Source organism: Poecilia formosa, unplaced genomic scaffold, assembly GCF_000485575.1.
Source record: "Poecilia formosa unplaced genomic scaffold, Poecilia_formosa-5.1.2 Scaffold42, whole genome shotgun sequence".
NCBI classification, from domain to species: Eukaryota; Metazoa; Chordata; class Actinopteri; order Cyprinodontiformes; family Poeciliidae; genus Poecilia; species Poecilia formosa.
The window spans coordinates 2,994,779-3,008,721 of NW_006799981.1; the positions used below are offsets into that span (position 1 = coordinate 2,994,779).

Sequence of the window (13,943 nt, forward strand, 5' to 3'; positions counted from 1 at the left end):
GGGCTAATGCTCCTCAGTGCAGCAAAACACTAAGACAGTTAATTAGGTTTTATGGAAAAATCAATATTGAGACTGGTTCAAGGAAGAGTCTCACCGGTAAATTCATTTAACTTATCCCACTCTGTTTGTGAGTTTTATTTTCACTGTTATGAATGTGCAATGCAATATGAACACACATTTTAATAGAAATAACACTAACACAACACTATGAAAATAAAATAGCAAACTAACCAAATACTTTTTTTTCTCTTCATGCCGGTTATCTAAAATGATACTTGGGAGACGTGGATTTAAGCATTTTATAAAATATCAAGTCCTGTTTTGAAAAGGTTTGTGCTGTTATACAATGTGAAGCGTGTTTAACAGTGTGTTACGTTTTTGCCATCACAACATAGTCTTGAATCTTTGTTTTCCATTTTGTATCGACAACCTGGTCATCTGACTGTTTAGTGAACTTCATTAAGTCTCTGGCCACCTAGTGGAGGTCAATTTATTATTTAGTGATTTTATGAAACAATAGGATCAGAAAGAGTTGAAGCAACAGCTAAGTTAAACCTTAAGAACAAATGTTTCTTCTAAATTACCCTAAGGATGACACTAGATCAGCTGCAAAGTACTTTAAAAGGTCTTTTCCCAGCTATGCTTTCATCACCAAACAAATACAGATGGTTAAATAATGAACTCTTTAAACATAATGACACCCCAGAAAGTGAATTATTCTGCAAAACATCTACAAAATGATTATCCCAACTTAAATAATAGCCAAATACAGCAGAAATGTCTGTCAAAATCAAATTCTTTGGTCGAAATCATATACACACAACCCATAGAAAATGGGCTGAAGACCCATCGTGATAATATACAATTAAAAATGCCAATCTTAAAATGGACTACGTATGTTAAAAAATATCAAGTGGGAAGTCATTCAAAAGAAGCTTCCTCCACCTACGAAACAGAGTAATTTAACCTTAAAATTATTTTTAAAGAATGTTTTTACTATATATGTAATGCTAACTTTCAGTTGGGTCAGTTAATGTCAGACAAAATAGTTCTGCTTTTATACAGTGTATGCAAATATCTGGTAACAACTCTGATGCTGATGGCACAAAATGTTTTGATAGTTTTGTAACAAAAAAAACAAAAAAATCACAGCTTGACTTAGATGAAGACAAACTGCATATGTGACAGTATCAAATCAAATGTGAAGAAAAGTGAGCCTGCACATTTAAACAAGGTTTTGGTAAGAAGGCTAAGAAAAAAACATCATTGCTGAACATAAAGCTGAAAATAATTAAGAATTTGACCAAGCAGGCTAACACGCCTGAGTTTCAACATCCTAGATTCGACTTAATCTGGGCAGCAAGATTCAAAACATGCTGCAGCAGCACAGGCATGCCCACCGCTAATGTCTCAGTTCACTTCCCACATTTCTGAAGAAATAATTTATATAAGTTAAATGAATGATCAGTTGTTACTGAAACACTGGAGAGTTGAATGGGTATAATAGCCTTTGTACCAATCTGAAGGTTGAATAACCCAAACAACAGATTAAAAACAATAAAAATCTTTGTGGGCTCACATGTCCATTTATTCAACAATTTAGTTTTTGAATTGAAAATGTTGCTTATTTTGATTGACATAGTTTTCAATTAAAATGCGATTAATTGCAAATAATTACTTACAGATCATAATTAACTCAATCGAAACTTTGAATAAATTGATTATTAAATATGTCCCCACATATTTAGTAAGAAAGGAAACAATTACCGGCAAAATTGGAATTGATACATTAAAAAAAAAGATGCCTCTCTAGTGTTCAGTGAAGGAGTGTTATTTACGTAAAAGTCTTGTATCTTTGTGCAGCTGAAATGCAGGACAGATACTCAATAGCGTGGCAAGGGTGTAAATAAACAATTAAAGCCTCAAAGGAAAAAAGTAAAGCTACTGTGCAAGTTAAACAAGAAGGACAAATAATCCATATGCATTTAGAGAACATTGTGCTGAGAGTACATTGTATTCTTAGCTCCATGTACTCTCCGGATGGGATGATAAAAAATTTACAAAGACATCTTTGAAGGCATTTCTTGTTCTTTCAAAGAAAAGTTGTTTGAAACATCTCGGAGGTAGAAATCTATGGTGAAGCAGTGTAATCCCACTATAGGTGGGGATTTGATACTTTCAACTGCATTCAATACAAATGTCATATGATGACTAATCAAATTCTACCTAAACAATTATTAAGTTTATTTATTGGAGTTAAAATTGAACCCTTTGGCTTCAAGTAAATGAAACACATGGAGGAAAAGCTGTGGATTAATCTGTCTTTCTTATGAGACATGACTGCCACTTTAATTGAGACGTACCCAATTACATATTCAAGCATGTGCAGCCCTATAGGCTGAATTAGCTAATCATAAATGCTGCCTGCTGCCATTGGCTGAGCTCCTGAGAGAGCTCTAAACTGTGTTGAGAGGGGGGCGGGCATGCGGGGGCTCTCGATCTCTTCTGCGCTCTCCCATTCAACCCCTGTAGTCAGCAGAACGAGAGGCTGAGCGGAGCAGCGCAGCATTCACAGCTCCTGCATCCTGCAGATGAGTCTGCTCCGAGCAAGAGAGGGGGGAAAAAACGATCCTGCCACACAGAGAAAAAGAGTCACAGATGAACAGAGGCAGAGAGGGGATGAAAAGCACAGAGGGAGAAAGAGGGCAAAATGACAGGACCTGAGTAAAAGGTGCTGCCTGAGGACAACTGCAGCGATACTAAATCTGGAGCTGTCAGGACAACCCTCAGTGAGCCAGCGAGTGAGAACGGCAAGGAGAGGAGGAGAGAAGAAGTGGATTTGAAGAGCTGATCTTATCACTCTGGACAAGCAAAGATGGGAACCCTGAAAGGCTCTCCATCACCAGATCAAACTTCACATCAGAGAAAAGCCTTCAGATTGCCGGTTTGAAGCTTCTTCTTCAGGGAAGTGAGAAAACAGAGAAGAGACATATCCTAGTAGTTCCAAAAGCTGGTGGAGCAGACCTCACGCAGGACTCTTGCTGCCGAACTGCTCAGAGCGGCTCAAATCTCTCCTGTCCTCATCCCCCTCAGCCCTCCATCACACCTGGCTACTCCTGCCGGATGTCTTCTCTGCATGCTCTCCCACTGCTCAGCAGTTGAACACACTCATGGTCGATGCCAAGGGAAGGAACATGAAATGTCTGACTTTCTTCTTAATGCTTCCTGACTCGGTGAAAAGCAAGTCAAGCAAAAGCTCCAAAAAAGGGAATGCCAGTGGCAGCTCCAAGCTGCCCCCAGTCTGTTATGAGATAATCACCCTGAGGAGCAAGAAGAAGAAGAAGATGTCTGCGGAAATTTTTCCCACCAAGAAGCCGGCATCCACCACCACCACCACCACCAGCAGCAGCAGCACCACGGTGCAGGAGTACCAGCAGCAGAACCTCAACAACAACAACACGATACAGAACTGCAACTGGCAGGGACTCTACTCAACTATAAGAGAAAGGTACAGTACGCCAAACAGGGAAGCTGCACACTGCAACACAAATGATTCTCATGACTGCAACTATTTGGAGACTTACATGTGTACTGATGAATGAGAAACTTGTAGAAAGATTCTCATTTATCAGTATCTCAGACAGAACTAATGCAAGCTAGTGAGCTTCATATTTGTGGTTAGCTATAGGGAATGTGAGAGTGTCATGGTATGATTGTCTTAAGTAAAAAAGAAAAAAAAAACAGTATAAGGATCATTGAATGAAAATTAAAACAAAAAATATAACAATTTTGTTGTTTTTATTAAAGTAGACCATAAATAATTTGTAATGGTGTTAAAATTCTTGCTTTTTGCAGTTGGGAAATTGAACTTCAAATATTCATAATCTTCATAGTAGTGTAACAATCTGGTATTAACAGGTTAGGTGGTCTGGCTATCTGCTTAGGTAGCTATCTGACATTCTGCAGCTTATCAAATTTAAAACAATATCACCTTAATAAGAGCAATGGGTTGCAGTCTTTTAGATTACATATTGTTCATGTGTTTCACAAATCAAAATGTTTCCAAAAGGCAAAATGTATCATTTTTGTGAGCAAGAGAAAAGTGTAGGAAGGAGCCTTTTTCTCAGCCATCTGGACAAGCAGTGCTCAGCAATCATTCCAGCCAATCCACTGGAATCTTATTGAAACAGCTTTAAACTGCACACGTTAACCGTATGCGTTTAAAACCTCGGTGTACCTCGACGGCTGCAACCGGCCCCTGCCGTTGTGCCGGTGTTCTGTCAGCACTGTCCTCATTCTGTTGGGGAGACCTCTGTTTACAGCCTCTCCCACTCCTCCAGCCTTCACTGCTCTGATGCAGTGGAGAACAGACAGGCAGCAAGTGTGTTTGATATGCACAACATGCAGAGGCTGATCTGTGCTAAAAGCTAAATATTTACTTTGGCCTATCTGTAAAAGGCCCCAGCTGTTCGGAGCAAAACGTGGGCTTTTCTTTTTTTTCTGACCTGGCTTTTGTTGTCTCTCCAGAACGTCGCGGGGCTGTTTACCCACCCCAGTGACATGTACTCAATAATATATGAGCACAGCTTTATTGTTGGTCCCGTTCTTTCACAGCGGGGACTTTCCATTAAGTTTGCAGTCTTGTTCGTCTGTCTTTGTGAAGAGAGAAGACATAAAACGAAATGGTATGAGGAGAACTCATACGGATGAGACTGCTTTAGTTTAAATAAAGCAGGATGAAGGATGCTACCGAGCAGTAATGTTACCAAACAGCTGAAATACTATACAGACGTACTGATTTTGTTCTTCTGCTTTTCTTTCCCTTCAGAAATTCAGTGATGTTCAACAATGAGCTGATGGCAGATGTTCATTTTGTCGTGGGTCAGCCTGGAAGGACCCAGCGGCTGCCGGGCCACAGAGTAAGAATCTATATCAGTAAAAATAAAAGCAACAAGAAAGGGAAATCAACAAACAAGGGATCAGGCAGGCTGAGTTTCATAGAAGGTCATTTCATAGAAGCATGAAAATAATAATCTTCCATCCTGTGCTTTTGTGGAAGTGAAATCTTTTGTGCTCTGTTCTCACTTCCGCACCATGTGTCTTTTCCAAGACAGTCTTCAATTATTTATATAAATGAGGCTGAAAGAGAGCGAGCAAGAGGAAGGGGTCGTCTCCTCCTCAGCAGTCATCTCACACAAAACAGATTCGCCCTTGTCTCAGCCCAAACTATGCTTTTCAGAACTGCTTTGGGGGTAACTGACTTTAAATCCAACAAAGGAAGATGAGAAAAGAATGGGAATTTACAAATATTAGGGTCCATTTAAAGTGATCCCTGGTTTGGTTGTTCCATTAGTGCGATTTATTTAGGCAGATGAAAACCCAAGGACTCGCATTAGTGTGCAGACTAAACCGCACACCAGGTACGAAGACCACCTCAGTTTCAAACAAACTCTAGAGTGATGTGTTTATGGTCTGAATGTGATCCCACCTCAATCCTACACCTCAACCAGTCGGTGGCTGCAAACTTCAGCCAAATGACTTCCCATATTCAGATATGTGTTGCATTGTGGGATGCGGTAGAATAAATGACAATGCATTTCTTTTTTTGCTAAGCATAAACTGACATGTAAGCTTCAAGCCAGGCTCTCAAAATCATACCACTTATTCAATTGTTTTGTCTGAAATAGTAACCAGAAAAACTAACAATTTGATTAAATTCTTTTCACGTGCTTTCAGACACCAAACCACCAGGAAAAGTTAGAAATTAAACTCAAAAACTGATTTGGATAAAAGTAAACGAACTATGGGTGTGAAAATGCTCTTAGGAAAGATTTTAGAAAAGATTTCGTATACTGTAATGTTATAATTCACAACTAACTCGTTTAAGCATTCCTTAAACTACTTCAGTCACTGAACCTTTATAGATTACTCTGCAGATATCTGCTATGACTTCATACATTTAAAAATGTTTGACTTTTTTGTTTTTTTTAAAAATCAGAATTTTTCTCACAAATAAGTAAAGGGAGCAAGCTTTCGAATTGATGCGTAACTACGCTAACTTCTGTCCCTGACTTTCAGTTAGAGAAAAATAACTAAAGTTTAACCAGGTCACAAGGCATTTTTAAATGTCTTCTGCAAACATGATACCAAACTTTTACTAATAAGCAATTTACTGATGAAAAACTAGAAAAAAGTATGTTATCGCTTATTAATTCGTAAATAAGAGCGGAATTTCAAGCAGGAAAATCCCACTCAGCTCTCAATAGACCATAAATGCAAAGATCAGAACTACTTCAGTCGGTTTCAATTAAATTCCAGCTGTTTAGGTGCTAATTTCAACAATTTAAAACCTGCAAATAAGTCTGCTTTATTTAAGAAAAGATTAGTTATCATTAGATGCTCAGATAGTTAGTATTATATCTAACTTGTACCATAATGTTACTTAGCCCAACGTCTTTGTTTCCTCTGCCCACTGAAGTGTCTGCTCTTTCAAGATGTTCAGATAAATAATTAAGATCAACTTTTTCTTAGACCGTATGCCCTCTATGAATGCACTCTCACATTTACTTACTTTAAACACAATTACACAAGATTAATACGGTAAGTCCCTTTAATATCTTAAATTCACCCGTCCAACCACATTAGCTTTCAATAGCTCCATTTTCTCTCTTTTGGTTCATTATATGGGACCAAATGAATTATATATGATTTGGAGCTGCAGTGCTCTTGGTGCATTTAGAGAGAACAGTTATGGAAGAATGATTTGATGGCCCTTTATGCTGAGACATTATACCAATAGGATTTAAAGATATTCAGCTCAGCAATCTTTATTGTGTCCAGTTGGCAGGAAATTACACAACCATTAGCTTTGCAGTTAGTTCCTTAGCAAGCCAAGAAAATAGCTAAAAGCATTACATTTGTTTATATCTATGAAGTACATTAGAGCATGACCTGAGGCTAATTTAATTCATTTCTACTATATTGTTCCTTAATCCACATACAAGAGCATGTGTGTCTCCCATAATGAAGGAAACAATATATGTTTTAGAAAATTGTATTACAGCATGTACCAGCATCTACAACAATAGTGACATCTTTTCGAGCATTTCCCCCTGACTGGCTGCAATTTAGAGAAATTTATTTCAGGAAATTTATGCCACCCACATCTTCACCTACACATGCTCGCACAAACACTTCCACACAAAGATCTGAAACCTGAGTTTATAAACAGAACTTGAGGCCCTGCAGTGTCTAATCGAAGCGTGCCTATTAATGAAAACGGTGATTGTGTTGCATCTAATTTCATCATGATTCAGATAATTCATTAATTCCAGCAAACTGAACCTTTAGTGCACTCTGTTAAGTATCTAGAAATCTGCCTTCCTGTCCGCAGGGAAAAGGAAAGCTGGCTAAGAACTGCAGAGAAAAATCAAAGGATTAAATATTTCCATGACTTAAGCTTTTCTCAGATACTTGCATTTTTATCCAAACAAAAAAAGGATATATTGGACCTCGTCTTTCGCATATCCATCTGACTATGCCAAACTTTGCATAGTCGGATAACAAATGTGTTTACTTTAAACAAAAGGCTAGGTTTTCCAGGCATAATCTATTGTCTAGTCATTGTTGGTCAGAGTTCTCACAGAAATGAAACATTTGCTTTTTTTAGTGGTTTTACAAAATGACCTGAGCAAAAATAATTACAACCCGACCTCAGTAATTACTGCATAAGCTTTTATCTGCCATCACAGGCATCAGGCGGTTCTAACTGCAAACAAGCTCTAAGCGCCTGATTTTAGGCAATTCCTCTGATTAAATATTTCTATCTATCTATCTATCTATCTATCTATCTATCTATCCATCTATCTATCTACCTATCATACTGATGGTATGCAGACTCTATATTGTTAAGATTTCACTTAATGTTTTTTTTTTTTTTTTTGATATTGTGGTCAGATATTAAGCTGCACCCTCATACAAGATGACTAACAAGTGCCATTGGCAAAAAGTCTGGGGCATGAATCATTTTCGAAATCTCAAACCTCCATAACTGTACATACAAAGATACAGAGATGTGCTAGTAAGATGTATATCCTCCATTGTCACAGTGTTTTCTCTTCTTCTTTCCACAGTACGTACTGGCTGTGGGCAGTTCAGTGTTTCACGCCATGTTTTATGGTGAACTTGCGGAGAACAAAGATGAAATTCACATACCAGATGTGGAACCAGCAGCATTTCTGGCCATGCTAAAGTAAGGAGGTTCAGACTGTTTGTCTATTTTTCCCTCACATCACTGATATGTTACTGATGCTCTTTGTCTAGATCAACGCTTTTCTGTTATATTTTGGATGAAACTGCTCAAAACTCATATGACTTATTACACCCGTCCATGCAATAGTCAAGCGTATTATCTGTAGTGAGAGTACATAAGTACAATCTTTGACTCATTTATGCCAAAAAGAATCACACTCATGTTTTCTGAGGAAAGAATGCTGATTTAATTACAGTGAAACACCCAAAATTACATTTTTTGCTCATTAAGTGATAAATAAATAAATAAATAAAGTACACTCTGATGCACGGTAGAACTAATAGTGGATTCTGTGATGAGCTGTTCAGGTCCTGCTGCAGCACAAGCTTCCCCAAACCATGACACATCCACCTATATGCTTTATAGTTGGTATCAGGATTTTTTCCCCCTAAAAATACCAAACATGTCCTCTGTTCTGGTGTCTCAATTATCTAGTTTTAAACTCATCTCCCAAAGAAACGCTATTCCATAAGTCTTGGTCTATGTCTGTTTTTGCTCAGTATGACTTTCATGTTAGTCTTGGAGAGAAATGGTTCCCTCATCACATCTCTCATGAAAGTTAAACTTGTGCAGTTTATTTCTGGCTATGCAGGGATGCACTTTCACATCAACAGCACAAAAAAGATTTTTGGAAAATATTTTTAGCATTTTGCAGTCTGCTCTCAGGTTGACCTTGCCTGGATGGACAGGCTTGGCTTGTGGTTTGTTAGTGTTCTCCATTGGGAGACTATGTTCTGTACAGTGTATTGGCTGATTTCAGATTATTTAGAGACCTTTTTAAACTCCTTACTAGAGCAAAAAGCTGCTGCAATCTTCTTTCTGAAAGTCTCATTCAGCTCCATTATCACCAATGGGTTCACTCTCACTTTACTCGACAGGAACATAAAAAGCTAAATGTCTGAGGTGTCAACAAGATAAACCTGAGTCAAAATGCTGAGTCATGATGTTGTCATGTTGGGCACTTGATGTGCAGTTTTAGCCCATTTAAATGGGACTCAATCTGCCCAAAAGATTCAGAAAATCTGAGGATTTTCTGGTTTATTCCTCAACAGAAACTGCATTTTGATCAAATTTTAAATAAAATTTTCACAAAAGCCTATTCTTCAACATTTATTATTTTTTATTATTCTTTAGTATTGATCCAATTTGAACTAAATATTGACTAAATAAATGACTTTACAACGAGGTAAACTCACAATTTCCTTTCACTAAATTTCCTAATTTCAATAATGTTGCTATTCTACCTCGCCTGATTTTACAACATGCTAAACATCATAGTTTGTTGATGTGTCTAACGTCCAATTTCTACTCCAACAGGTATATATACTGTGATGAAATTGACTTGACTGCCGACACCGTGCTGGCCACTCTCTATGCTGCCAAAAAGTACATTGTCCCTCACCTGGCACGCGCCTGCGTCAACTTCCTAGAGACAAGTCTGAGCGCCAAGAACGCCTGCGTGCTGCTCTCCCAGAGCTGCCTGTTCGAGGAGCCAGAGTTGACACAGCGCTGCTGGGAGGTGATTGATGCCCAGGCTGAGCTGGCTTTACGTTCAGAGGGTTTCTGTGACATCGACTCCCAGACCCTGGAGAGCATCCTACAGCGAGAGACGCTCAATGCTAAAGAGATAGTGGTCTTCGAGGCTGCACTTAGCTGGGCTGAGGCCGAGTGTCAGAGACAGGAGCTCACATCTTCTACTGACAACAAGCGTAAGGTCCTGGGAAAGGCCATGTACCTCATACGTATCCCTACAATGGCTCTGGATGACTTTGCCAATGGAGCGGCCCAGTCTGGTGTGTTGACGCTTAATGAGACCAACGACATCTTCTTGTGGTACACGGCAGCCAAGAAGCCCGAGCTTAAGTTTGCAAGTCAACAGAGGAAGGGCCTGACTCCGCAGCGCTGCCACAGATTTCAGTCCTGTGCCTATCGAAGCAATCAGTGGCGCTACCGCGGCCGCTGTGACAGCATACAGTTCGCTGTGGATAAAAGAGTTTTTATCGCCGGGTTTGGCTTGTACGGATCTAGCTGTGGCTCAGCAGAGTACAGCGCCAAGATAGAGCTGAAGCGTCAAGGTGTGCTGCTGGGGCAAAACCTCAATAAATACTTCTCTGACGGGTCCAGCAACACCTTTCCAGTATGGTTCGAGTATCCGGTCCAAATTGAGCCAGATACTTTCTACACTGCCAGTGTTGTTCTGGACGGAAATGAGTTGAGCTACTTCGGACAGGAAGGGATGACAGAGGTACAGTGTGGTAAAGTGACATTCCAGTTCCAGTGCTCCTCAGACAGCACCAACGGCACCGGGGTGCAGGGAGGGCAGATTCCTGAACTTATCTTCTATGCTTGACAACACGTCTAATTATTTCTCTCATTTTTAGTGCACTTACTGAAGCAGAAATGTATCACTTTGTGCATAACGGAAGGTGTTATTTTGTTGCAGCTTGATGTTAGACCCTTGATATGTTTTCTTTACTTATTTTGACATGAGCAAATGGTCCAGCTCCTGGTCAATTTGCCCCGTCACCATTTCTTAACCGGTGTAATTTCCTCCCCAACTATACTTGCATTTTATTGGCTGAATTACATCAGTTAGTTTTTTTTTTTTTTAATTACTATTTTTGCAGGACTTTCATAAATTCCAAAGATAAACTTATAACATTTTGAAAAATATTTTCTGAAATATTGGGAGAGTATATTTTGCTCCTTGACAACCAATTTTTAAAGTATTTATTTTATATTCTACAGATAAAAAAAGCTATTTAAATACACTAAGTATTTTTTTTTACTTACCAACACTGAATTACACTGAACCTCTTTTTTAAGTCAGTCAAGTGGAACAAAGTTATTTTTAGTTAAGTCACAAAGAAACTTTAAGCAATTTGTGAAAACCCAAATGATGAGGTCATTGCTTTGTACACTTCTGATACAATTCACAAGATTTCACTTAATTGAAGGTGAAAGTTGATGTGTTTTCAGGGAACATCCCAAACACACAGCTTCCTTTTGTGACATCGTGGTTAGATCCAGAAAGGAGGGAGACAGGGGTCTGTGTCCCAGAGATGAATGTGCTTTGGTGCAAAATAATTGACCTCAGATTTAAAGCAAAAGACATTGTGAAGATGTTGGCTGTCATTATCCACACAGTAAAACCAGAAAAAAAAAAAAACAGTTGTGTTGTTTATGTAGTGTAAATTTTTGCTTTAAAGAATTACTTTAAATCCTTGGTTGCCAAAGCTGGTTTAAAATATTCCCTTGGTGGGTAGAAATTGATGCACAGGTAGTATGAATGAAGCCTGCAGTGGATGTTTCTATTTCATACGAGAAAAAAGTTACGTACGAAAAGGTGAAGGAGCAAAATAACCTAAACTGGACCATTTAAAATAAGTTGCTGAGTTGTCCAAATAAATAAACTGCCCTTATCTCGCTCTAGAATAAACAAAAAAATTCCTTGCACTACAGGTGCATGTACAGATGAACATATGTAAATTTTGAAAAATGTATACGATGCCACAGTTGTGGCCTTTGTTGGCTGTATAGATATCTTATATAATAAAAAAAAAAGTTACAGTACGTTTATTATTTCTATATTTGCACAGAGTGCACATATATATGAGCAATACTTGATTCCATGGTGATCATTTTATTCCAGGAGTCTCTGGACCATTATCATGGAGATGAAAAATACTGTACAGCTTTCAAAACCAACCCATGTTTAAGATCAAAAACATGGTTTGTCTAATGAATATGAGTAATGAGTATTAGTTATTTGCTTTTAGGTTGTTTAAAATGGACCGCTGCCTTTTCAATATTGTTCTGGAAGCATTAAATAACACCTTTGAATAACATTTATCTGCATTCACACCCTCCACAAACCATCTTAGCAGGGCCTCTTGCAAAACTAGGGCTGCACAATATTAGAAAAAAACAAAAGAAAAAACATACGATAATACTGGCGAATGTTGATATTCAGCTCAAATGTAGTTTCTTTTACCTTGGAACTGAAACAGCTAAGTTATAATTGCTTAATGATTTGACCATAATGGCATCATCTTAATTTTTGTGCTGCATTAAACAAGAGTATCTAAGTATTACAAGCATAAAGAGCTTGAGTGCATGCTACTTGAAAAAGTAGCCAACACTTATTGCAGTTCTGGCGGTTCTTTGCGATATTGCGTAGAGTGGTGTTGCGATAAATTTGCAATATATTGTGCAGCCCTATCCAAAACAATACCCTCATTTCCAATGCTGCTTTGCCTCACGTTTACAGAATATGAACAGGAAAGGGGAATGAAAATGATAAAATCCCAACTAACCTCCTATTAATGCATGAGCAAGGTTACAGACCTCATTCAAGTGATTTTCATCAAGACTTGTTATAAGAGGCGATGCAACAACATGCCTGGTTAAAAACATGTTTTTAAAGTTTATTTTTCTTCTTTAGAAAATCTTTGAATGGTATAACTTATGTTGTCATCCCTCATTGTCACCATGTAGCCTCATGTATTCGCCTTAATCCAGGAAAGCAAGGTGTCTGAATATGTTTCATTTATTTTTTGCTTGATATTAGTTTTGCTTGTAAAATAGAAAGTTGACTAATGTGGATATGTCTAGAGGCAAATGTAGAACTTAAATCCTCACCATTCACCACTTCCTGTTGAAATTTTGTCCAGTCATTTATCCATAGTGATCCCCACTGCAGCACTCACAACGTGGACAGACTGGATCTGTTGCCATCTTATATGTATGTACTACTAATTACTGTGGCACCTTGTTTTTGTTTACGGTAAAATAACCAGTTGAACTGCTGTTTATCTGCTGAACTGTGTTAAAAAATTAAGTGCACCGGAAATGATGGAGCACTCCCTTCTAATGTGAAAAAACAGTTTCAGTATTCATGGAGCATATTACTGCACAGCTGCACTGATGCTGGCTTGTGAATAAGTTTGTTTTGCTTTTTTTGCTAATTTTTAATGCAGGTAATTTCGGGGGGATTTACTATGCTACTGAATATTCTTTCTGATGAGGGATAAAAGTCTTCAGGCTTGTGTGCTGGTGGTAATGGATGGGTAAACTGGTGTACATGTCCTGTGTTGTATGTGCTACTGTACTGCAAGACAAGCGAATGTGTATGGTTGTGTATGATGCAAATAAACAAAAGTTGTACATACACATTGTGTATTTTGTCTCCTGAAGGTTGTATGTGGCTGCATGTTCAAAAATTAGGACACGGGGTGACATCTCTGTTCAGTGCTGCAGGGATTTTGAATGTCAGGTTGAGCAGTCAGTTGATTGTCTCTGTGTCACTCTGACACCCCACCGTTTTCTGTCAAATGCAAATTGTGTTCTCCATCTTTCTTAAACCTCTTTGTACGTTGAAATTATTCTAAAAAAAAGAAATATGCAGTTCTGTAAAGGTGAGTGAGGATTTTTTTAACCTCAATCCAGAGGAAGGGCTTATGTTTCAAAGTTAGAACAGATCAAAGTAAAAACCAATATTACAAAATTAACCACAGATTAGAGGTGGTCAATGTTAACCTTAATCGACAATCAGTAGCACTGGAAAAAAAGGATTTCCAATTCACTAAACAAACGCATCATAATTAGGAACCACAACCATTTTTGGAGCATA

General features: G+C 38.3%; 1 protein-coding gene and 1 long non-coding RNA gene across 2 annotated transcripts; one reads left to right on the forward strand and one right to left on the reverse strand.

Annotated features, from left to right (window-relative positions):
* Nucleotides 1–2,492: 2,492 nt before the first annotated feature.
* Nucleotides 2,493–13,481, forward strand: btbd3b (BTB (POZ) domain containing 3b). Its single transcript, XM_007551530.2, has 4 exons — nucleotides 2,493–3,508; nucleotides 4,829–4,919; nucleotides 8,133–8,251; nucleotides 9,629–13,481. The coding sequence occupies exons 1-4, from the start codon at nucleotides 3,171–3,173 to the stop codon at nucleotides 10,659–10,661; spliced, it is 1,581 nt and encodes a 526-aa protein (XP_007551592.1). The 5' UTR covers nucleotides 2,493–3,170; the 3' UTR covers nucleotides 10,662–13,481.
* LOC107836178 (uncharacterized) lies at nucleotides 3,523–4,888 on the reverse strand. The gene is made up of 3 exons (XR_001662041.1): nucleotides 4,796–4,888; nucleotides 4,506–4,653; nucleotides 3,523–4,351 (listed from the first exon to the last, which is right to left on the reverse strand). It is a non-coding gene; the product is annotated as an uncharacterized LOC107836178 (long non-coding RNA).
* Nucleotides 13,482–13,943: the final 462 nt, after the last annotated feature.